Source organism: Jaculus jaculus, chromosome 3 (genome assembly GCF_020740685.1).
Source record: "Jaculus jaculus isolate mJacJac1 chromosome 3, mJacJac1.mat.Y.cur, whole genome shotgun sequence".
Taxonomy (NCBI): domain Eukaryota; kingdom Metazoa; phylum Chordata; class Mammalia; order Rodentia; family Dipodidae; genus Jaculus; species Jaculus jaculus.
The window spans coordinates 128,320,145-128,346,772 of record NC_059104.1 but is presented as its reverse complement, the minus strand read 5'-3'; the positions used below and the strand labels follow the sequence as shown (position 1 = coordinate 128,346,772).

Below are 26,628 nucleotides of genomic sequence, written 5' to 3'. Positions count from 1 at the left end.
ACATTGTTTTAGTTATCTGGTAATGAGGGCCACTATACTCAAGATGCACATAGTTATACCCAGTATACTGTGCTCATATTTCAGTGTGCTGCTTCTTTCTTCTTTTGTCTTACTAATACTGGATGTTGGACCCAGTTGTCCATGTGCCTGGCTGCAGTCTTCTATGTTGCTTGCTGTTGATTGTTAAATTGAACCTGTTTATCTAAAAAGCAAGTGGAATGGAGTGAGTCCTTCCACACCAGGAATACCTCAGTCAGTAACAGCTGCTGAGTTAGTCCTATATGGGCCTAACCCCAGATTTTTGTTGATCTTTGAAGTTTAAGGTACCCAGTTCAAGGAAGGTGAAAAGTCCTATCCTCTACCATCCAATCCTTCCCTCTCCTCTGGTCAAAGGGAAGTAAGAGCTGTATAACAGACACACTGGATGCATGCACTATGGCAGCAAAGGGAGCAGGGCTCTCTGGATTTGGTTGGACCCCAAAGTGAGGTTTGTATGGTGACCAAAACAAGTGGGTCTTAGAAGCAGCTACAGGAAATTCAAGCAGAAATTGAAAATCTTTGTTCTTCTGTACTTATTGGTCATTTAAACTTGTCACCTGAAATCACTCATTGAGTAGGTGAGAGATGTTTACCTGTTCTCACCACACACACACACACACACGTTTGTATGTATTAAGTCAGTGCCCTACAACAGACCTGGAACACAAAAGATGTATCTACCTAACCGAGAAAAGAATGAAAATAGGTCCAAGTAAGGAATTCCTGATTGATTTGTATTCCCTGGAAGTAAGTCTGCTGTTCCACGCCACCTGCCCAAGTGCTTCTTGTGAGCTCATGATCACTGCTAGGAAGACCTACGTCCTGGTATCTGCACTGGGCCCACAGCCTCTCTTGGGATCTAGAGTTGTGCTACAGTCTGAATCATTCATTCTTTCACTCAAATCATTGAGCTAATTTGTTCATTCACAACACTGCTTTTTACTTTCCCACAGGAAGAGCAACAAGGAAAATTGCCTTGTAACATGAAATAACTAAAATGGGATCAAGATCCACCTTAACCTCTGATTGGTATATTAATTCCCTGACATTCAATATGAAAATGTTTTTCTTAAAACAGTAATTTAAAGTCAAGAACATACTGGTACCCATATGTCTAGGAGTTGTTTGAAATTCAGAATTTCAAATTAAATTGTGATTTTTTTTTTAAAGAAGCAGTTTGGCTTGTCAACATTTTATATTCAGCATAACACAAATGGCCATGTACAACTAAATAACACTAGATAAAAATAACCACAATATTTCAACAATAGATACTCAAGGAAGAAGAAAAAAATCAGTCTTCACATTTAAGTCAGTTAGTCCTTTTTTAATAAATTTGAATTCATTCAACAAGTTTCATATTGTATCTGTCACTCAATTTTGCTGTTTTTTTTCATGTCAAATAATACCAAAAAATTACATCAATGTGCTTAAGCAAAACTGGGTTTAAATTTAAATTTATCTTTACAATGAAATGAAGTTGACATGGGCATCGAATATGACAGCAATTGCGAATTCCTACTATAGCAGTCCTGTGCTTACCTTGAACACACTTACTGACTTGTAAAGTAGAAAAATGAGTCACAAATGACATATTCACGGGGCAGTCCCTAGGAGAGGTGTGGTGTGTGAGCCACTCTGGGAGGTCACTGTCTACCCAGGTGATGGGAATTTAGTATTTCAGGAAAACATGGCACCTTTCAATGCAGAGGAAGAGGTAATCAGTCCAAGGCACACTAGCTAGTGTCCTGGGAAATTTAATCACCTGGGCAGCTTTTGCCCCAAAAGTCAATATTACTCTAGTGGACAGCTTCGCTCACATAACAATCAGAGCAAGCACTGGTTCTGAGAGTAACAAAATATCTTACCAGTTGTTCAGCTGTCTTCCATAAAATGGCCAGAGATGGGAACTTGTTTTCAGGTGGAGGTTAAAATAAGAAATTGTAGAAGGTTTATTATACTTTCAAGCCAGGAGATTTGAAGTTGGACACATCTTTTTAGAATGCATACACATGGGACAAACACCTATTATCTATGAGATGTCCAACATGAACATTGACACCTGCATGTATCTGTGCCCTCACGCCAGTCCCAAGTGTGTCTGGCATCACCCCTGAGATGAACTCGTTGGTGAAAATGTCAGTTTAGTATTTGGACAGGAGAGAGTGCTTTTGATTGATCAACTGAAGATGACCCAGTTCTTGTACGGGCGTTGAAACACACGATACTGCAGATTGACATGTCCCTTTATACCTAACAAGAATATTATCACAGTACTTTCTAGTTCATCTGAAATTTAAGGGGGAATGAATGGGTTGTGGTCTAACATTGTCACCCCTCACCAGCCCTGAGGTCAGTGAGGAGTTGCCTGCCAGTTCAGCCTTTGAAAAGGTTTATAGAAGAGGGCACTGGGCCTGTCACATGTCAGCTATGCAGATAATCATGAATGGCCACCACAGATTGCTGAGAATTCACAGCCCTCCATGAAGCATTTTGGAAAGGCAGGGCTACTGAGAAAATGCATTGTTTATAATATTGAGTGGGTTAAGAGAGGAATCTCTTTAGATACCCAAGTAAAACTTTTGTGTCTTTACTCAGGTCTGGGCATGTTACAGCAACCTCTCATTAGAGGTCCTAGCTGACATTCCTCACTCACTGGTTTAACCTGCTACTGTGGAGTAATGAGGCCGTTTCAACAGAACCAGGAGAGTCAGATTCCACTCTCCTGTCAGCATAGCTAGAGTTCTTTTCTGGATACTTCTCACAACTCTTTAAAAATGGAGAAGATATAAAATAATTTTATTAGAAGAAAAGTAATTTTCTTCTGAAATGGAGTAAAGCAAACACATACCCAAGGATCTTAAAAAGGTTTTTTTTTTTTCTTTTTACAGAATACATGTATGTATTTGTGTGTGCATGTGTGTGTAGTTACAAATACTACCTATAGTATAGCTATTATGTTAACATCATTGCAGTGTCTACAAAGTTGTGGATCCCAGTCTTGGTGCCAAATGCATATAAAAAGCTCAAAAGCTATTATGACTAAACCATGCAAATTTATATCCAGAAAACCTCAGGAAGTAGATTGCTGCTCTTATGAGCCTTGTGGGCTCTCTGCCTCTGATATTTGAGTAGCTCAACTATGCATGAAAAAAGTTTTGAGTCATTTTTCTCCCAGAAATAATTAAATGTCACAGTTCTGGATAGTATGATAATTGACCATTGACTGCATATGTCCATGTTCACTTGTGTTTTGGGGTCCCTCTTCCACTTGTGGACCTCACATATTGAATCACTGGATACACAAAAAGATACCTGAAGTATTGAAAGGGATAAGGTCTTTGCAAATGTGTTTTTTCTTTAACATGCTAACATTGATAAGGCCACTTACAAGATTTTTCCCAATCTGTTCAACTTTTAGGATCTTCCCATTGTTACCCATGGAAAACAAAAATATTAGAGAAAAGCCAAAGACCAAATTTCGCTGGCTTGTTTCCAGGTAAAAATAAAGGGCAGTAACTGGGAGAAGATAGGAATGAAGGCAGGAAGAAGGCAAAAATAATAACAATTTAAAAGGTAATTGCCTCTAGCATGAGATTTGTAGATTGCATTTTATCTTATGGTAGGTTTTGAACTGTCACAGTCTCCAACAAATTAAAGGCTTCTATGGTCACCAAAAAAAAAAAAAAAAAAAAAAAATCAAGTACTGTCAGTCATAGGGACAGTCCATAACACATACACCCTTAGGGAGGGTGCTGCTGCCTGTGTGGAGAAACCAGACTTTCCAGGGTGGCCCAGACTCTGGTCCTTCATTTTGGACAGAACAGATAGGGTGAGGCATATGAGGTATTTTGGGAAAAGTATTAATTTAGCAGTTCTTTCCTGCATATTTTACTTTTTATTTTTTCCTCCAAATGCCTCACTGTGACACCTGTTTGCACAACTGTAGTCATTTCAGTTTATGGATGCCTGTGATAGAAATATTGTTTACAAAAAATATATCATCTTTTTTTTTCTTTAGAAAGAGCTCATCTAAATAGTAAGTTAAGGTTGCGTCTATGAAACCGGTGCACCTTGTCTTGTTTCTACGAGCTTTAAAAAGTCCAAATCCTGATGAGGCCGTGGATCAGAAGGAACCAAAAGTGACTGTGGGCAGGTTGCCCTCTTTGCCTCAGAGAACGGTCATGGGTTGTTGCGTGATGTGTAGTGTGTACTGGTCATGTTCCTGCAAAATCCCAGTCAGTCTAGTTGGTGTATGTGCTTATGAGATATGTCAGATACAGAAAGAAAGGCATGAGAATGTTTTGTAAATTTCTGAAAGCGAACAGTGGAAGTGCTTTAGATTCAATCTTAATTTCTAGATAACGAAAAGTAGTTACATCACATAATGAAAAATATGACATTGCATGCTGCCATGGTAGCAAGCATAGGAAACAAAATTTTGGTAAATATACATATGTATGCATATTATGCAAATATATTTTATATTAACATACAATGTTATAAGAATGGTAACATAACTGCAAGGGGAAAAGACCATCCTGGTGGTTTTACCTCAGAGTGACAAAGAACCTGAGACGTCTATGACGTCAGATAGCCGACCTAGAAATTCTGGACGAGATGCAAGATGTATAGCACGTTTTCAGTGATCAAATGTCATTGTCATGTGCCACTGTGTGTTCCCACATGACAGATAAGTTGGATCCACTCCAAATGAACAGAAAACCCCCACATGTACTGGACAGTGAAGTACTTACAATGGGACGCCATTCACTCCAGATGGGTTTTCAAGAGATGGACATTCAGACATCAATGTGGGATCTATCTACATGTAAGACAACAGGTAAGTGCGCAGCGAGCGACTCACCTCATCTGCTAACAGCCAACCCCATACAGGAAAAAGTACACCTGATGAAAACAAGCCCATCACCAGAAAGGCCAAGCGGCTGTGGCTTGGGAAACTGAAAAGATATGAAAAAGATGACTACCACTGGAGGAATTCCCAAGATCAACTAAGAATTTCTCTCTGAGTTCTAAATGAAAACATCTTATGGTAATAAAAGACACACTTTGGGATGACACTGTGTTTCACGCCCTCATTCTCAAGGCATAATATTGAAATACTTGTCCCTTTCAATTAAAAAAGGAAAAAAAAAAACTATGACCTTCTTTAATATGCATCCTGTGTTAAATTGTCCATAGCTGCAAAATGTATGTATGTATGTGTATTTGTTTTACATACACATGGGTACTCACACCTGTGTGTATAAACATATACGCATACATCCTCATATACACGTGTATTTTATATATATGCTGAGAAAGTTCACATATATATACAATTGCGTATGTATATATGTGTGTTTGTGTGTGTGTGTGTGTGTGCATGTGTGTGTGTGTGTGTGTGTGTGTGTGTATGTGTGTACAGGTATAAAAACTTGACAGGCAGGGTAATATTTCACTCAGTGTTAAATTAAGTCTTTGAAAAATCAAGTACAGTCACTCAGTTAACATAGTACAGCCAGTAAACTAAGTTGAAAAGAGAAAAGGTGAATGGAAACACGATCCTGGACCATCTGTCTATGGCATTCACATCGGTTAGATCAGGGATTTTGATTTTGAGCTGGGAAGACCTCCTCCGTAGGTGGGTCTTCTTGTGCGGGATGCTTCTGTCTCCCATGTATCGCCCATGCCCTTCCCTGGGCATGCTCTGTTTCCTGTACTGGATTCCTGAGTTGTCAAAGGATATTGCTGAATTCCTGGTGTCACCAACGCTGCCTGCAACCTCATTCATTTCATTGTGAACCTCCAGTGATGTTAAGAGAATGTTTCCATGAGCATCCACCTAAGGGAAGAAAATGCATCACGTGAGGTGGCTGGCATGCTTATAAATCTAATTTTCCACATGCAAATCTGGGTCATAATGTTGCCACACAATCATGACACATACTATTTCTGGCAGTAGTAACTTTGTTAATTTTTGGATATGGGGTACTGCTGGTGATTTAATTTTCTCTCTTCTCATTGTTAGTCAGATAATCCTTTGACAATCTAACTCAGCATCTATCTTGGTCCCCTTGGTTGCCCTCCAAGATATGAAGGTCTAAGAGGTTTACTTTCTTTGATTTAAAAATTCTCACATAAGAGGTTAGAGAAAACAAGATGAGAAGAGCTTGTACACGTTGAAATTTCACATTAAAGATACTTGTCTTTACTGAAGAGAAAATGAAAGTACAAGTAAATGCTTTTCAAGATGTTAAATTAGGGATTGGGCAGATGGCTCAGCAGTTAAAAGTGCTTGCTGGCAAATTCTGCCAGTCTGGGTTCAGTTCCCAAGGCACCCATGTAAGCTGGTTGTCTGTTATTCATTTGCAATGGCAAGGTGCCTTGGTACAGCTCCCTCACCCTATGTGCAAATAAATAAGTAAATAAATAAATATTCTTTAAAAAATGTTAACTTAGGAGTTATGACAGGATCTCGCTCCTTCCATAGTCACAGTTCAACAGGTCCCATCCTTACTACTGAAATCAGTCACACAGGCATTGTATAACTTCATAGGACCACAAGGGGCAGAGGGTAAGTACAGCACATAAGACATTTGACAGAAATAATTGAATTATTACAATTATAATAATTATAACAAGCATATAGCTATAATTATTTAATTTTATTATTATATACTGTTGATAATCACTTACTGTGCCTAAACATATAACCTAATCTTTTCCATAGGTGTATGTGCAGGAAAAGCATAGTGGGCATCACATTCGGCGCCATTCAAGGTTTCAGGTAGCTGGAGGTCTTTTTGAGGATTTAGCATGCCCTCTTGCCCCTTTCTTTCTTTCTTTTTTTTTTTTTTGGTTTTTCGAGGTAGGGTCTTACTCTAGTCCAGGCTGACCTGGAACTCACTATGTAGTCTCAGGCTGTCCTCGAACTCACTGTGATCCACCTACCTCTGCCTCCCAAGTGCTGGGATTCAAGGTGTGTGCCACCATGCCTGCCTCCCCTCCCTTTTTTTTTCCTTTTTTCCTTTTGGTTTCTAGGATTGAACCTTGTAGCAGCCTATCTAATTATGTGTTCTTCCTTGGGATGCACCTCAGTCTGCAAGTAAGCCCCCTCTTCTATGATGTAAGATTGCCAAATTATTGTAAGGAAACATGTCAATAGCTCTGTAAATAGCAGAGCACTTGTTATGGCTTTGATGTGGTAGACACAGATGCCTGCCCAAGGAGGGTCTTTTTGCTCAATTCTGATCCAAGCAGGAATTGTGGTCTTTTAAGGGTCATATTAAAGTAGATTATGGTCCCCACCTATATGGAACCAGAGTTTAAAATGATAATCTTTTATGCTGTGCTAAATGTAAGATTCAGCTTTTCAAGATGTGTGTTTGGTAGTCATCCACGGAATTTTCAGCAGACCTTCCAATGGCTTGGGGTCCCTGTGATGGAAATCCCTAGTGGAAGCCCCTCTGGGAAGAGACTGCCATTTCTCCCTGAGTATTATGTCCTACCATGTCCTTCTTTCTTGGTTTTCCACTGTGCCCTGAGCACGTGGTGAGGTGGGCAGAGAGGAACCCTGGCTCTTAACTAGAAAGAGGCAGACATTTGTGTAGAGCTCTCGACAGGGTGAAGATCCTGAGAGGCCATAGACTCGAGGGTAGCAAAGGAACAGGGCTACTCAGGCAACCCATGCTTGAGAATACCTCTCCCAGGTATTTACTCCATGGCTCTAGGTCCAGTCTCATGTGGTAGCACCTATCTACAAGTCACAAAGGGACTCTGTAGCTGTATTGAAGGGTACAGACCTCAAGATAGGAGACTTGCTTGATTTTCTGGGTGGACTCAACCTTATGACATAAGTTTTCTTAATGTAGTAGAGAGCTTTTCTAGCTAGAAACAGAAGATAAAGTCAGCAGTAATATGCCCATTAAGAGGACCCAATTCACCTTTGATGATGGGTTTATAGGAAAGATTAATTAATAGGGATTAGGGAAGCCTATGTGAACAAACACTAGGCTGAGGTGACAGCCAAGCAATCCTACAACAGAGGACTATCTGGCCAGCTACATGAATGAATCTGTAAGCATGTTTGTTCGCAGAACCCCTTTGATACCAGATTATTTGACTCTGAGGAGTGGTTCTAGCTGAGTCCCATTACTCCTGTGTTTTTGACCTTAAGAGCTGTCAGGTAAAAATGGATGCTGCTTGAAACCATTAAATCTGTGACAATTAGCCATGGCAATACTGAAATTTGCTACAAGATGAAGAAGTGATATATATTTTTATTAGGCTCAAGAAGATTGGAGGTGTATCTTAGTGGTAGAGCACTGGCCTAGCATATTTAAGACTCTGGTTCTATTCCCAGCTCTGCAGAAAGAACAAAGAAAAGAAGGAGAGGAAAAACAGAAAACAAAGAAAAAAAAATACAACTTTCAGGTAAAAAGCAAGAAAAAGCCTGGTGTGGTAGCTCAGGTCTTTAATCCCAGCACTTAGGAGGCTGAAGGACTCCATGAGTTTGAGGCCAGCCTGGACTACAGAGCGAGTTCTGTGTGAGCCTGGGCTAGAGTGAAACTGTAGCTGAAATAAACAAACAAACAAGCAGACACAAAAGGCATGAGACAAAACACTTTGTGTAAACTAGCTGAGTGAATTCAGGCTCCTAAGAAAATGGATTCACACAGTTCCAGCACATGTTGGACCAATGGTAGGTAGAGGTTCACTGCTTTCTTTGGTTGTCATCATCACCCTAATTCCACTAATCATAATAGAAAAGACACACTTACAGAGGAATAGGAAGACAGATTAGAGGTAGGCCATTGCAGCTTTCTTTATGCATTATTCAGGAACTTCTACCTTTTGCTTTTAGAAACAAGATGTAGAAGTAATTTCTAAGTAGAAAAATGACACATTTCTAAAGGAAGGCACAGTTTGCAAGATCAGGAGATCGGAGAGGGAGGACACTCAATGAGTGCCCCTGTCCTGGTCTCTGTTATAAAAAAGAAATGCTGTGCTGGCACACGCCTTTAATCCCAGCACTCGGGAGGCAGAGGTAGGAGGATTGCCATGAGTTTGAGGCCACCCTGAGAATGGAGAGTGAATTCCAGGTCAGCCGAAGCTAGAGTAAGACACTACCTTGAAAAAACCAAAAAAAAAAAAAAAAAATGCTAAAGACTCGGGACAGCTGCCCCTCTTGCTCAGGGACCAACACCAGTACACCAGTGTCTCCTCCAGGTTTCAACCTGGTGTGACTGCAACAGTAGCAACTTCACTCTGTGTTTCCATAGTACATTTTTAAAAATGACCTGGTATTTCTTCTATAGTCCAGGCTTGCCTTGAACTCATACCACTTCTCCTACTTCAGCCTCTCAAACACAGATTTCCAGGCATGGGCCATCATATGCAGCTTTTAGCTCTGCAGTAATCAGGGTGGAGGAAGAAAATGGATGAGATAGTGAAATCCCCAGACTCTGAACCCTATCTGAGCCCATGGCTGGAACACTCCTATTGAAGAAAGAAGGCCATCAGCCCCCATGGTGCTAGATTTTATCAAAGGATGCTGCCTGTGCCATTCTGGGGAGCTTACAGAATGGAACAGTTTCCCTAAGGTGGAGGATAACCAGACTGGGCATTCAAACATGCCTCAGGCCCAAATTAACATGAAAGGTTCTGAACAGAAGGACATTTAAGAGACATGTTATGGGGGTAGGAGGTACAGAACATTCTTTCTTATCCAATGGGAGGAAAAGTCCTAATGATGTTTATATCTCAAAGGAACTGGGAAAGTTTGATTTTGGAACTTCTGTATCTTCATTTGTCCCTTGGAATGAGATGGTAACATCCTCCTGTCAATGACAAAGGCTGTTTGCTGTCTTCAGAACTGGGGTGGGGGAAAGCAATGGTCTATAGATCCAGTCTCTAATGGGTCTGACAGGGTGCAGTAGAGAAGCCCCAGAGGAAACACGGAGTGGCTGCAACAGATGCGGACAGTGAAGGAGTTGCCCTAGGTTGGCAATAGCAGCACAGCAGTAGCAGAGACACTGGGATACATTCATTCACTGTATAACTTGAACCTTCTTTAGGTATGGGAGGAAGGAAGAACAGCTGACCTGGCCTGTGTACAGTTCAAAGAAGGAGACTGAAGGTCAGAGCCTGTCACTGGTCTTTACCCTCCTTCTGTATAGCTTACTGTGCTTCAGCAATGACGGAGGGGGCTGGTTGGTGAGAGAAGGAGCCACTCAGCTCACATGGTGGTACCTTGCCTGGAGGGAGGGTAGAAAGGGACTTAAGCCATTGGATCCTACTAATTCAGTTTGTTTCATTTCTTTGGTTGACTGTAATGAATATGGCTGATACTCCACCAACAGCTGATTTTGAATCATGAGAGAAAAATGTATTCAGTTACCATAATGTAATGAATAACTTGAAGTGACTTATTAAATAAATTCAATTTGATTCTTTTTTTAAATGTCTAACATTTTAAACAGATCTACTTTAATGGTTTAAAAACTACTTTGCACCTGCAGTCAGTCAAAGAAAGTCCAAAAGTAGAAGGGGTTACATTTTTAAAGTAATGTAAAGTAGTGCTGTAATGTCTGAATTCCCAGTCTGGCTTTCCTTAAGGAGAGTGCTCCTTCCCCAGAGCATCATCACTTCTATGTATAATGTAAAAAGTAGAATGCCTTTTGTTAAGTACCAATGTGTTACTCTTCTCAATAATAATATTGTCATTCATTATTAGTTAGCATCTCAGAAAACTGGAAAAAAATAATTTCCCCAAGGAAGAAAAGTCCCTAGAAACAGTTTTTTTTTGATGTGGAAAAAAAAATCTTTCTGTCTCAAATATTGTTTTAAAGAATAAAACTGTGAGGATAAGGGTTTGGTGGCCCACTTCAGGTGCGCTGCACTAGACATGCACCTGAAGGGTCTGTTCCTGCAAAACATTTCTGCACACCTGTTTCCTGTCCTGACTGTGCCCTGGAGTTGCTGTCCAACCACAAAAGTGACTGCAGGGAGTATGCCTCTCAAAGGGCCGAGGAAGTGAGAGCTCCCAACAATACCAAACACAGTTTCAAAGACTGCATTTTGCCCTTTAAATACATTTTCAAACACATCTCTTTTCTAGACAAAATATCATAGGAAGAACTACTTTTATCCAAACCTCAGGGATCCAATTTTAAAATGTTGTGGGGGCTGAAGAAATTTTTCAGTGGTTAAAAGCACTTCCTTCCAAAGCCTGACAGCCTGGGTTCAATTACCCAGTACCCACATAAGGCCAGATATATAAAGTGGTGCATGTGTCTGGAGTTCCTTAGCAGTGGCAGTAGGAACTGGCATGCCCATTTTTCTCTCCCTCTCCCCCCCTCAAATAAATAAAAATTATTTCTGAAAAACAAATGTGGAATGAAATAATAAGCTTTTGTAACTCTACTGACTCAGTATATCTGGCTTGGAAACAATGTGACATATGAACCTTGTCCTCTCACTGGAAAAGTGGAGAGGATACTAAGCCAGTGGGGCCAGATCCACCCATGATAAATAGTATTTTTTCATTACATGAGTATTTGCCACATCCAAATCACACTGTGTATATTTTAGTAGAATCAAGGAACTGGGTGAAGCCTGGGGAAGGGAGGGCACAGTGCACACAGGAGTGATCTGCCAGAGAATGTGCTGGAAACTAGGAGAACAGGAACAAAGCCACGTGTTTGGCAGAAAGTGACTGAGGCAAGGTGCAAACAGTGGTAGGCAAGAAATGAAAGGAAATTCTATGAAGAACACGTGCTTTTGGTCCTGAAGGAAGGGAGGCTGTCAGCCAAGAAAGACCTTTTAGGTAAAAAGAAGGGGAAAGCAAAGAGATGACATTGGCAGTGATTTTTTGGACCTACTAAAGACTAAAGACAACATCAGATTAAGAAGCTGTGAAACAATGTTCTGTCATCCCAGGATCCTATACCCATCATGTGTGTCTGAGAAATGACCTTGTATAGGTGGGAATGGACATTGGGGTCTTTGCACATTAGTGAAGGAAGCTTAGCCTCTGGAGGCTAAGCCTGCTTCCTTGGAAACCTGGTTGGAAATGTGAAAAGCTGAACAATAAAACTTGACCACCTTGTCAGGTGGTCTTGGTGCTTGGCACACTGGTAAGCAGCTGGCAGCTGTCTGAGAACACAGTGAGAAGGAAGGATCCAAAACCAATATAAAAATTCTACACAGGGCCGGGCGTGGTGGCACATACCTTTAATCCCAGCCCTCAGGAGGCAGAGGTAGGAGGATTGTCATGAGTTCAAGGCCACCCCAAGACTACATAGGTCAGCCTGAGCTAAAGTGAAATCCTACCTTGAAAAAAAAAGTTCTACTCAAGTCTGTTGCAGAGTGGATGACCTTTGTCATGGCAAGAACAATACAAGGAACACTTACCTCTGGCATGTAAAGGAGTTCAAATAAATCTTAAATTATAATGATAGTTTAAAATAGCTGTGCTGTTTTACTTATGTCTTTACTTTTTGGGTTTCCTTTAAATACAAACCACTATAAAGAAAATTCACATCATGATTACCAGCAGATTTTATTCTTCTGAAAGGATTAAAAAGTTATTAAAATATTAGATATTAGAAAACTCATATTTTAAATAAATATTTCTAAAAGAGATACTTATCACTCATCTATAATGTAAATCTTAAAATAGAAATAAGTGTTCGTGGTTGAAATATAAGGCAGAGCTTCCTTTTATAGAATGATAGATGACTTATAATTTTAAACCATTTCATGAATTCTCGTTATTGTGAAGGGTCCATTTCATCTCTGCTATAATTAGAATCATTGATTTCAATGTAGTCTTTCTTCCTGTTCCATAACGTTGACAGGTGAAGACCTTCAAACACCAAAAAACAACTCATCCAGAAAACATTATAGAAGGGTATTTGTTTTTTGGTAGTTTTATCCCCTAAAATATGCCACCACATTGGCACATAGTGGCTCATTCCCTACTTATCTTCTAATTTATAGTTAAGTAACAAAAAAAGTTCTAGCCTTAGAGGAACAAAAATATTTGCCACATGAGACATGAAATGTTCAGCCTCAGTGAGAATGATATTGAATCTGTGAATTTAATTGATTGGCAAGAATTATAACTTTGCCTAGCATGCATGAGGCCATAGGTTCAATCCCCAGCATTGTAAAGTTAAAGACTGCTCCATCTCATGAGATCCAAATATCATACCAATAATTCACAAGGCTCAGAACTGTATTGCACTGAAACCAAAGGCTCACTTGAGTCTAGAAACAATGCTGGACAAACAGTGAGTACACACTGATAGCTAAGGTTAAGAAATTCTTGTTGTATCAATACCAGAGGAGAAAACAAGACAGAATATACAGCAGCTCTGAACCTGTGTGAATCAGTTGCTAAGTTAAAATAATGCTTAACTATCACATATAAGGAAAAATCCACTTAGGGCTTTACAGCAGTGTCAATAAATTCAGTCCTGCAGGCAGGCAGGTGTTGGCAGCAAAACTCTCTGACTGGTGGCTTGCAAAGTCCTGGAGGGCATCGCCTTCCTTTGACATGCCCTATGGGGCAGGCAGTTTTCTGAAGAAAGACATACAAGCCAGTAGTGCTGCAGAGTGAATGAGTGTGAGTCAGAGGCAACTACAGACCATTTGTGACTCTAGATAAGCAGAGCAAAGCTTCATTACTGAGTATCACGAAGGATAGTTAAAGCTGATGCCCTGGCGACACAGTGGCTTCTTGTACACCTTGCATAAAATTTGTGACTCTTCTCATTTATTTCATGTACTCATTTGTGTCACTTGCTAAAAACTTGTTGGGAAGTTCAAGTCTACATAAATGCTATCAGTGAATTCCTAGCGTAAGTGAGGAACACGTTTTAATGCTTGTCTTTGACAGCATAAAATATATGACCAGAATTAGAATATATGCATGTTTGTATATTGACTTTAAATCTTAAGACCTGAATGTTAATTATAAGCCTTAACAAAAACTACTAGGAAATGAGAAACCAAGTTGTAGGGAAACAGACAAATAGACTCATAGGCCCTAGGAGGGAGCCTACTACTGCTGCTGTTATGCTAAATGGAAAGGTTGTCAAATTGCCTTCTAAATATAATTTTGTACTCATTAATTCGTGCTGCTCTCACTCTTGGTCACAGAAGTTTCTTTCTGCAGCGGGCAGAGTTAATGCAGTGCCGTACAGCTGGAAAAACTGCTGAGAACAAATGACTGCTGTGTGTTCAGCTCTAAACAAGTCATCTGCATCACCCACCCAAGGCTCAGGGAACATTATGGAAGAGGACTCAGAAGGAGTGTTATGGCTTGAGGCCAGGGAGGAGGATTACATCTTCTGAACAGGACATGGTGTTATACTCATGATCTCACACGAGCTTTGGATTTCTGCACAAGATTGGGCCAAACAACATTCCATCATGGACAGAAGAGGGTCTCATAGGCTCTGCTACTGGAAGCTAATGGTTTTTCTTCAGTGGTATAATACTGATAATTTGCTCATACTCCAGTAAATAACTGTCACAAGCATCCTTAATTTAATTCAGTAGGTCACAAATAAAGAGCATGAATGTATGAAGGGGATTAATTGGGAAGAAGAGGTTAGTGGAAGTGAGATGGGGTTAAGAGAAGGGAATGGGGATATCTATCAACTATATATACATACTATAATGTATGGGGTTGTCAAAAATAAAATATTTCTTAAAGATGGACTTATGAATCAACTTAGAATTTGACCTGCATCTGATTTATAATATATTCTTCCAACATTCTGCAATTACAGGGTTTTTTTTTTCTTTTTGTTTTAAATTTATGCTTCATATTCAAGAAGGTTTTTCTGAACCACAACAATTTGGTGGTTCTAAACAGTCTCATTTAGAAAAAAAGAAAACAAATTTATAATCTTTAAATGAAGCAGGAACTGGGAAAGAAAGTAGTGTATAGGTATGTATTTGTACATTGGCTCTGCTAGAGAGACAATAATGTTTGATGAATTCTAGTTTCCTTGGAAACAACATGGTCAAGGCATATTGTCTATTTGTAGTAGGATGTAGATCTCTTTAGGAACATAGTACTATGGGACTGACTATATTTTCCTGAAAAATATGCAAGATAATTTTGTCTGTGGAAAGCCTGATTTTATTCACAGATCTTGCGTTTTTCTTACCAGGTCTATTTATACTTTGCTGAAAACAAGGGTCCCATTTACATGCATTGAACATGACTCCATCCATTCATGAATGTTTGCCACCAGGAGCACGGGCAACACTCTGGTGCTACAGGTTTCTAGTGTGAAGAGAACCCATGCAGCAGGTTTGCACAGGAAAATGCAAGGAAACCTACATGGGCTCATGGGGAGAATTATTAAGAATTGTTCTTTTAAATAACAATAAAGAAATGGAGGAATAAGCCCAATGTGTAATGTAGCAGAAATATATTCTTGAGGACTTAAAAAGGAGATGAAAGAGGTGGAAGGACATGTTTGAAAACTTTGATAGAAACTATAATACTTCATTCAAATATAATTATAAAAAACAGTTAAAAACAAACAAATAACATCTAATGACAAAGTCCTTTCTGATCAGAAGACTGCATGGGCTTCAGAGGGGTCTTGGGTTTTGCTCTTAGTCTCTCATGAAGAGAGCATCCCAGGTCTTCTTAAAGCAATGTTGTTGGCTTTTGCTATTGGGGTATAGGTCATCCCTGGCTTTTGGCAGAGCACATCTGGAAAGGGCTGGACCAGAACAAAAGCAGATGTGCAGGAATTGTTAACAAAGCCTGGGCCCCTGCCTGGCTCAGGCCTTCCCATCATAGGCAATCCCAGGGACCTGTGGCCAACAGGAGGGCAGACCAGTGACAGAGCTGCCCATTCCTTGGCCCAACATGGTAGTGAGCTGAATAATCTAACTTAATTTTAACCCTTTAGGAATATTGAACCGTTTTGGAAAATGGCTGCCTCATGTCAAGTTGGGGATCTGTATCCCAGAGTCTTATTCACTTGGGGTTTTTCTCTTCTGTTCTCTGAAGCATCTGTATTAATGTAGGTCTGATGGGAAGTGTGGTGACCTGCCTTAGGTACCATTCCAGAGACTGAGCAGCAAGGCCGAGCACAGAGTAATGCAAAGATCACATGGGTGATCAGGGATGAGGCAGCATGGTGCAAGGAAGGGGAGAGCTGGGCTATGGAAAGCCTACCCGGTTGCTTTCACTCTTGGAACGGTCATTCTTTGCCTTGGCTGTCTTCTCTGCCAGCTTCTTCTGCCTCTGAGGGCCTCTTCCAAAGAAAATGTAGTTGACAAAGGCGTACTCCAGAAGGGCCAGAAACACAAAGACAAAGCAGCCCATAAGGTACATGTCGATGGCTTTGACGTAGGGGATTTTGGGCAGAGTCTCCCGGAGATGGGTGTTGATGGTCGTCATGGTGAGCACGGTAGTGATCCCTAGGAAACAAACGCAAGTGAGCAACACAGCCTAAAACACTTGGAGGAAATGGACTGGACTGTCAGTGAACACCTGTTCTGCATTCCATGGCAGCACATCACACTTTGGAGCAGCAAGCTGCCATCTTCACTCAGAGAAACCATGGAAAGGCACCACTTATGGGTTGGGAGGCTGGGAAAATGGCCTCTTTAAAGTATTAGAAGAAATGAAAACAATCCCAGAGATTAACAGAAGGCCCTCAGTGTCTACATGGGAAACTCCAGGAGTCTGCTGAATTGCAGCTGCAGAGGTATGGCCACCATGCAAATCAATTTGGCTGTGAGAAAATAGTCAGGTTGACAGAGTGCTTGCCTAGCATGTGTAAGGCTATAGGTTCAATTCCCAGGATCCCCCTGCCCACAGACACAAAGTTAAAAATTCAGTCATATTGCAGGGATGGCTGGGAAGCAAGAAGAGTGAGTGGCTGTAGATATTGGTTTTGAGGTGTGTGTGTGTGTGTGTGAGTGAGAGAGAGAGAGAGAGAGAGAGAGGGAGGGAGGGAGGGAGAGAGAAAGAGAAAGAGAAAGAGAGCAAGCGCCATATGGGAAAGCCTCCAACAGATCCTCTCAGAGCAACTTCCCTGCTCAGTTAGATCAGTCTGCACACAGATGCAGACATGCTTTCTCAGGTGCAGTCTGTCACAGAACTGAGTGTACCCATTTTTTTCATTTTCATTTTATTTTCTCTTCTGGAATTGGTATAATAGTGTCACTGAAAAAAGTTCAGTTTAGTGTTCCAATAACATAATCAGTGTATTGTGTCACTCTGATATCCCTAGTCACAGTGTTTTCTTTCTATACAAAGATTGCAAACTAAGCAACCTTTGAGGCTGTGGAGACCAGCAGATTTGGTGGTGGTAACATGACTACGTCCGCTAAACTGAGTGAAGCTAAGCTTGCAGGAAAAGCAAGACTGCTCATTCCAGCTCATTTGGTGTCAAGGATACTGCATTTTTGCCATAGTACGAAGTCTGAAGGATGGGGGCAGCACTGCAGGCTGGTCTTTTCTATTCACCTCTGACTGCCCTGAATGTAATCATTCATGTGCTTTCCAGAAGGCAATCAGCAAAACCAGTGCCTCTGCATTCCCATTGCAGGGCTTCAGTTAAAAAGAGCTGCCCAGGGCTGGAGAGATGGCTTAGCGGTTAATCGCTTGCCTGTGAAGCCTAAGGACCCCAGTTTGAGGCTCAATTCCCCAGGACCCACGTTAACCAGATGCACAAGGGGGCACATGTGTCTGGAGTTCGTTTTCAGTGGCTGGAGGCCCTGGCGCACCCATTCTCTCTCTATCTGCCTCTTTCTCTCTCTCTGTCTGTTGCTCTCAAATAAATAAATAAAATAAACAAAAAAATTAAAATTACAAGAGCTGCCCAGAGGGGCTACACTGGTCATATTTTCAACCCCACGGACATAGAAAGCAAAAGAATTAACAGGCAAAGAGGCAATGCTAGCTCAACAGGTGAAAATTCACAAGACAGAGCCAGCGCTACTCTATGGAGGAAGGTTTAGACTTGATTGATAAGTGTCATGGTTTGCACTCCTTTCAATTCCCGTCCACCCTTCACTCTCACGTCCCCAAGGGAGGACCTTAGGGTTGCAGATCTCAGTGGTGTCTAAAGCACTGGAGATTGCACAGCCCATGCTCTCCCTCACTGAGCTCTGAGAGGCGAATGACAACAGAAACTAAAACTGCAAAACCAAAAAACTATTTTTTATGCATAATTGCAAGCCACGATTGCTTATGAAATGTATGGAAAATTCAGATGTTGAAGTATTTTAAGACTCCCTTTAACATTACATTCATGTGCACCTGGGGACTTTTTAAAATTTGAACGTGGCAATGGGATAATTACAGTTTACAAATAAATGTGAAAACACTATGCACATGCTACAAAATTAGGCATTTTTGCCATTATTCAAAAATTTTGTTATGTTGATGCCACTACTATTTTTCCCACTTCCACATGGATTTGAGAAGCCCAAATGCTTTACATTGGCTGGTGCTTCACCTCTGCAGCTGGCTGTTTTGAGTGGGATTCAAGTGCCATTGCCAGGAACAGGGCTAACAGAACCCAGGGCCAGGGCATGGGATCATCACACCTGCTCTCAGCCCTGTCAGTGATGCCCAGAGGAGCATGGCTAGCACTGCCTCAGGCCCTGAGCACCCTGGAGCAGTGCCTTCACTGTCAAATTCTATGCTGAAAGCTTGTTGTGTTTGGATAGGAGTTAAGTATATTCCACAAAGCTCTGAATGGCAGAAGCTCATCTTGCAATGCGGTACGTCGAGAGGTGGTGGGATGGGTGCAAGACAGAACTTAGCAGGAGCTGTGAGGTCATGGGGTACCAGTGTCAGAAGAGGTTAGGTAGTTATGAGTCAGTTCCCAAGAGAACATTGTTATAAAAAAGCAAGACTGGCTTCTTTCTACTCTCTGGCTTCCTGAAGTGTCATGTCATCTTTTCCATTGACAAGCACTGCCCCCATGCCATCCACCATGTAAGGCCATCCAGTAGGGCATCCTCAGCTCTGAATAGACAAAAGTGTGTGCTAAATAACCCTTTTCTTATGTATTACCTAGCCTAAGGTGTTATGGTAAAGCAATGAAAACAGATAAATACACTGGTCTAGCATTTCCAGTTAGGTCCTAAGAACTCATAGCTTAATAACCTCTGCATTTATGAATTCTTCCTGCCATTTTACCCATATTCCAGGATACTGTTTTCTGGAAGTCGAGCCACATGGTGCGGGGCCAAATGGCTAGCTATGACTTAGTCACCTGCTATTATTGAGAAGTGAAAGGCAATCACTAAAATGTGTCACTAACACGCTACTGTATGGTAACTGGCATTAACACTAACACTATTTCAGGAGAATTATTCACATGTAGTCTGAAAAGAAGGTTCCTGGCCTTGCCTTGAGCTTCAGCTCTCTAGGGGATGGCACCTGTCAAAACTGTGCTATGCTCCCTTTGTAGATTCAGCAAGCTGTTAGGACTTCTACTAACTGACATCTTATTTAGAACATGCTAACACTATGCTATATTTGAAATTCCTTATTTATAAAGATGAATATATAGTTAAAATATCATTTATTTGTACCATATAGTCAACATATTTTATTTGACTTCCTTCTGACCTAGACAATGTGGACTAAGTTGCATTGGAATACATTTCTCCTTTTAGAAATACTGACCATACTCTTTTATTTTCCCATCCCTGGAATTCAGCATGTGGAGGAAGACCACTGAAAGGCAGTGTCCCCTTCTGCAGTCTGAAGGCTGCTGACACTGTTTTTAGTGTTAGATCCTGAGCTCTGTGTACTGAAGCACCCAGAGCAGGAGGGCACAGCTGGAAACTAGCAGAACCAGCCTCCTGTGCATTTGTGAGGGAGGTCTGTAGTTCTGAGACAAAGGAATACTTAAACTCCATGGGAGGTTTCTGTTGGAGTGTAGTCTGTGCCAATGCTATGATACTGCGTGGCCACATCTCATTGTGAAACAAGACCTCTGAGATAGAGCAAACAGCACTACCAGTCAGTCACAGACCGAGAAGTCAGAGGGGTGGGTGAGCATTCTTTGCCAATTATATCATGTCCGAGAGAGTCATAGCACAGCAGCAGGTAACAGCCACAGTATTCAATAATAATAACACTTAATGATAAGTCTTGGGAGTATAGCTCACTAGGGAGAGTGCTCACTAGTATGTACAAGGCCATGGGTTCAATCCCCAACACTGCATAAACTGGTGTCATATCACATGCCTGTAATCCCAGAACTTGGGAGAAGTGCACAGGAGGATTAGAAGTTCAGGGTCATCCTTAGGCTACATAGTGAGTTCAAGGCTGAGCCGGGACACAAGAGACCCTGTCTCAAAAAAGTGACTAAATGGATTTTTTTCCCCTCTATTAATTCTATTATATAGAAACCATAATGTAGAAACTAAGTAATTCTTGTATGTGATATTGATTGACATTTTAGAAACTTTAGATTCAAAACCCATCCCCATGAATTCCTGAAACTACAAGTTGTACCACACTAATATTACATACAGTATGCTTTTAAAAAATACACTTACATACCTATGGTAATGCTCAGTTTATAAAAGAGGCAAACTGAGAATAACAATACTATCAAAAACAATTATTATCATGTGTTACAATAAAAGTTATTTATAATGTGGCTTGTTTATTTCTGGAGTTTTGAACTGGATATTTTTGGACTGCAGTTATCTATGGGTAATTATAACTGTAGAAAGTGAAGCCACAGTTAAAGGGAGATAACTGCACTATCACTACAAAGGTTCCGAGGCTAGACAGACTAGGCTGAAGTCTTCTAACACTTTGTAAATGTGTGGCTTTGTGTCTGATGTCCAGCTTCCCTGCACCTTATTTTCCAGGCTATGTGAAATGGGAGCAATGAGATGGCCCTTGCTGCCATGAACTGCCTGTATATAGGTCACTGGCCCAAGGCCCTGTGACAGCCCCACACCTGATTGGCTTCAGCCTTGTCACCACTGCTGTTTCAGTGATGATGTTATTCTATATCATGCCTTGTTGGCATATTCTTCCTCAAACAATGAATTAGCTAATTATGGTTACCAAGACTGACAGACTCAGAGGCAGGCCATATTGACAGGAGGGCCATGGGGAATCAGGTGTTGCTGTCACTGAAAACAGGACCTACTGGGCTCTCATCTGAGAAGTTCTCACAGACCAAGGATCACAACTGTCTCTGGCCCTTAAGCATAAGGTTCTTTTGTCTCTCACCCACTCTTGCTTCCTCTTCCCTTGGCCCCTGCCTCTCAGGCCTCTTAACACCTGCTTGACCTCAGGTCCTTACCAACAAAGCCAAAGATGCAGGGTGTGGGCATACTTTCTTACACCCCACTTCTGATAGAATACTTTATACGTGCAATCCAGGTACAGATTGTGTAGTACCTCGGGGAATTGAATTCACATTTTCCATGTGCCTCGTCCCCCATGAGGCCAGATGATCACCACTCTTCCATTTCCATGTTTCTCTAACCATCATGGGACTTGCCCCTCAGCAGAACCATTCTGGAGTTCAGACACTTCAGCTGATCAGGCCTGGTTATTTGTTTTATTATTATTTTTTTTATATTTTTGCAACAGAATCTCAACTTGTATAAACTAGCAACTCTGCAATATTTAGATCTGCCCCAATAAATTCACTGATTCTGAATTTTGCAGATGCAAAGAAAATAAAATAATCTAAGAAAATTTAGTGATATTAAAAACAAAAGAACAAAAAAACAAACAACGCAAAAAACCCGTAAGCAACCTCTTCAGGCTACAGATAAACCCTAGAATTTTTAAAAGTCACTCATCAGTATGTTTTCCTGGCTTGTGTGGTGTGTGTACGTTTGTGTCCCACTCTCTCCGGCACGCCCGCTTTGCAGTGTGGCCCTGGGGACGGCGCTCAGGTCCTCGGGCTTGTGCAGCAGGCACTCCTACCCCCTGGGCCATGTCCACAGCCACTCGAGTGAGTTTTCACAAGAAAAAGTTGCTTATAACATCCATTAGAAATTATGACAACCAATGTAGAATTCCTAGCTTTTAGTACTTTACTCTTCTCAGAACACTGTTTTGAAAATACACCTAACATTTTTACTAATAGCTGTCTATATTTTATTTTTATCCTCTTGAGCCTACTGTATGCTATTTACTGGGAGAAAAGTCTCTAATCTTGATTAAAAAAAAAAAAAACCCTGCAAGTAAAAACCTACAGAGCTTATCCCATCCACACAGCCATCCACATATACACACTGCTTAGGAAATAAAATGTGGATCAATTTAAAGTCTTGAGAGAAGTTGGCCAGCAGATAAAGGAAGACAAGAGTGGATAACTAGACCTTTGGACTGTACATTTCTAGTAGCTGCATTACCAGAAAATGTTTTGCCAAATATTTCCTCATCTATTTTAAAAATTCTACTGTGAATTTTACTTTCAACATCTAAATTTAACCTATTCACAGTAGAATTGGGCTGGGGATGGCTCTACCTCACTAAATGTACTCAAATTGTGATTTTGTCCATTAAGTTTCACAATAATTAGCTGAATAGAGAATAGTACTTCTGAAAATGTAAGCCTTCTTTTAATAAGAAAACACTAAAATTAAAGCCAGAACCTAGAAGATACATTACATATCAGCTGCTAATCTAGTTGTCAAATAACCAGTGGCCAGAAGAACTTACACAGGCTCTTGGGAACCACTCAGGATTAGCTGCTTACTTTAGTGCTCATTAAATTGTATAATTTAAATTATATGCTATAATACTTGATGATTTTTATGACTTAAAAAAAGAAGAATGCACAATTAATCAAGTCTTCTTTCTGGGCCATGGAACAATTTTGAGCAGGCAATATTAACCCTAGCTTTAAAATTAGTATCAAAAATAGTTATATTATGCAAATTTTCTGAAAGCATATTTTCCCTTTCATGTGCATGAAAATTCACATTTGAGTTTTATAATTAAATTAACACATCAAGGGACTCATGCATGAAATTACTGTTTCAAGATAAAAAGTGACTATGTGGGCAAGGCTAGTGTCGTGATGTCAAAAAATTGTAGCTGAACTATAGCCTTTAAATTCCCTTAATACTGTAATGACACGGTCACTTTACATTTTAGATATGGCTTAAAAGCAGCACATACCAAGGGCAACTCTAGCAGCAGAGGCATCATAATTGATCCAGAAGGACACCCAGGAGAGGATGGTGATCAGGATAGATGGCATGTACGTCTGAAGAATGAAGTACCCAATGTTTCTCTTCAACCGAAAACTCAGTGAGAGTCGAGGGTAGGCACCTATAGTGAACAGACAAGACATCACAATGCAGAAGAGATAAAACAGGCATGAGAGAGCTTCCCTGGGCTAACTTCAAGCATGTGGAAATCCCATGAACTGAAAGGAGACTTATATCATGTCATTTGCTCTGTTTGCCTGTTGGTGTTAATAGATAAAGCCAGAGTAGAGTGTGTTATAGTTTGTAAAGTAAGGACAAGGACATTGTATACTCAGCTGAGAACCGTCTCTGGGAAAAAAAAAAAAAAATTCTCAGGAAGTTTGAGGCAGAGAATACAGAATGACAAGTATGTTGTTCATATTTTTATATTAATTGATATATATATTATATTAATTGATGAATGCTCCCTTCTTATCCCTTGTAGACAAAGGAAATTTAGTATGTCTTTATTAAGAGAAAAGGCTGTTACAGGTAATCTCCCATCAGAGGACCCTGAGCATGGGGATTGAGGCACTGGCCCTGTATAACTGGGATAGTTCAAGAGCACCCTAAAACAGAGAGAAAGGGGCGGGGGCATCACACTGCTCTGGCTGCAGCAAAGGCAGCAAGGAGATCTTCATAGAAGTCCTTTGTAACAGAATGCAGTAGTAATCCTGTGGTAAACCCAGGCGATGATAAGTGATCAGTATAGAAGGTGTGTCTGACAAGTGTGAAGAATGAAGTCCAATGTTGTAATGCAGTGCTCAGCTGTGCTGCACCATATGCCTTCCCTGCAGCCTTGGTTTTGGACACAACACTCTACTGCACATGCCACTGCACCCCACAGGGCAAACAATGCCTAACAAGCCTAGCACTTAATCCTGGGAGTTTGGAGTTTGTCTCCATAACTGTGTGTGTGTCTGCACCTAGTTTGTTTCTTTCTTTTATTTATTTTTTCTTAAGAACATACTTTGTATTTTGGCAGACTAACAATATAACATTGTCTTCCCGTGGCCCACTAGTGCACCCTGGAATGCTATTACTACTGGTACTACAGATGAGCACATTTAAGATGCCACATTTAGTGTTGTATTTCTCTTTACTGTTTTTTTTTTTTTTTTTCCTTTTGGAGTAAGGCAAGTGTAATCCACAATTTTCCCTGTAAACTACAGCAAACATATCATCACTTCCAATCTTCTGAGCTTCTCGTCTACCCAAGTCTAATAAGGCTGCAGAAAGGCAAACAGTGACATCTCAAATGGTGTCTCTAATCATCTACTTCTTCCATCCCTCTCTTGGACAATACACAGTTCACCCTTCCCGAGACTGCCTGCACGAGACCTTCCTAAACTTTCCACTTGTGACCCCTTTTGTCCTAAGAAATTATGTGAGCCCGAGTACATATGTATATAAAATAGCTCTAAAAATCAAACAATTACTGGTAATAAATCAATAAAAAGTTAATTTAAAATAATTCTTTGTATACATACAATTTTGTTATTTGTTAAAGCAAATCTGCATACTAATGAGACAGATGTGCTTATTTACAGTGACATAAAGAATTAAATCTGAGCTGGATACTTGATGTTGCAGGCTATAGAACATCTTCACTGTTTTCAGAGTTGATCAATATTTTGCAATCAGAAGTGCTACAAATGCTGTTTCCTCAAAATATGTAGTAAAATATGGCAGTAGTATGTTCAGAACCATCTCAGAATGTTGTAAATTCTGTCCTAACCCCCAGCCAAATTGCTTGTAATGCTTTTTCATGAAACTCAAGTCAATAATTGAACCAGTAAGTTTTAAGATCAAACATTCTAACATCCAAAGATTTCCTAATTTGATACTTACATGCTGAGGAATGGTGTTATACCAACATTAAAATCTTTGTTTTCCATTGGTAACCCACAATGTTTCTATAGAGCAGAACTTTGTATGTAAAGTACAAACATTGAAGTTCATAGCATACAATAGCCTCACGTCAGAGCTAAGGGGTTTCAAGAAGTGTTTAGTTTGAGATGAATGGTGAGATGACCTGTGCAGGGTAGTGTGCATGTTGCATCCAGAACTAAGGAAATAGTGAAGTCATGTGATACAACATGGCTGAGTATGACATAAACACCATAGGTTCCTGATGCTTTGGTTTGGAATTAATACTTGGTCATAACATATTCATAAATCTTTTACTGTCACAACCTGAGGTTTAAGAAGCTGTGGCCTACATCCTAATCTTCAAAGATCTTGATTTTTCTAACCTTCTGATTCTCTTGCCTCTAGCATATACCTTTTCCAGTCTTCCATGCCCCTGTATTTGCTCCTGCACTCCTTGTTCAGCTGTCCCATTCACTCATAGGAATATCACCTTTATGTTGATTTGACTGACTGTAGCCCCGGGTTTCTTTATTAACTGTATTGGCAGCTAGGATTACATAAAAGGAAAAGGAATTGCCTAACATACCCGCCACTGAACAGCCTGGCATTTTGGGAGCTTGGTGTGTGTTGTATATAGCTTCTTCTGTGAGGCGCAGATCAAATGCATGATCATAATGTCAACATAGCATCAATATTATCATAATTGTCACAAATTATGTATAAATGCAACTTAAATTCTTCCCAATTTTCCATCAGATGGAAACACGTGAAATCTATGGTTTATAAATATAAATTTCTGAATGTTTTAGATTGAGGTGATTTCCATTTTTACAATACTATAAATAGTAGTCTTAAGAATAACTATATGCTAAGCTCTTTTGCTATACTTAGACTTACCTCCTTAGGATAAATACACAAAGAGATTAATTGCTGGGCCAGTGCTTGAGACTTTTATATATGTTAATCTCCTTTGTGAATGGATCAAGAAATATGTACCACCACCCACAATACTTTCTAGGGCTCTTCCTACCTTGCAACTATGACACCAATATATGACTCCTATCTTTTGCTCATTCTCATGGGAAAAACACATGCACTTTCAATTCCTTTCAAGGATGAGCTCTACTACTGAGGTATATCCCAGCCCTAATTTCTTTAGTCAAATATCTCTCTTATATGTGTTATATGTATTGATTAATTTAGTTATTTCATGATTTTTTCTTTGTCATTTATTTTTCTTCTTATTGCTTTCACCTTATCATTATTTTAATTTCCATTTTGATCTTTTCAGTACAAACCTTTGAGTGCATTGTCAGCAAGCATTGTTCCAATTACTTGTGTTAAAATTCACAATGGGTTTAAGTTGGTGCCTATAAATATTTTTACATGTAATTGCATCTATTAGTTTCATTATTTTATTTTATTTTATTTATTTGAGAGTGACAGACAGACAGAGAAAGAGGGAGAGGGAGA

General features: G+C 40.2%; 1 protein-coding gene across 2 annotated transcripts in view; it reads right to left on the bottom strand.

Annotated features, from left to right (window-relative positions):
* Positions 1–1,351: 1,351 nt before the first annotated feature.
* The window catches only part of Gabrb3 (gamma-aminobutyric acid type A receptor subunit beta3), a 237,861-nt gene continuing 212,584 nt past the window's right edge, over positions 1,352–26,628 (bottom strand). For both annotated transcript variants that reach the window (XM_004661947.2, XM_004661946.2), the window contains exons 7-9: positions 23,213–23,365; positions 16,256–16,500; positions 1,352–5,884 (exon numbers count right to left, since the gene is read on the bottom strand). In XM_004661947.2, coding sequence (XP_004662004.1) covers positions 5,543–5,884; positions 16,256–16,500; positions 23,213–23,365 — 740 coding nt within the window. In that variant the 3' untranslated portion in view covers positions 1,352–5,542. The remainder of the gene's footprint in view (positions 5,885–16,255; positions 16,501–23,212; positions 23,366–26,628) is intronic.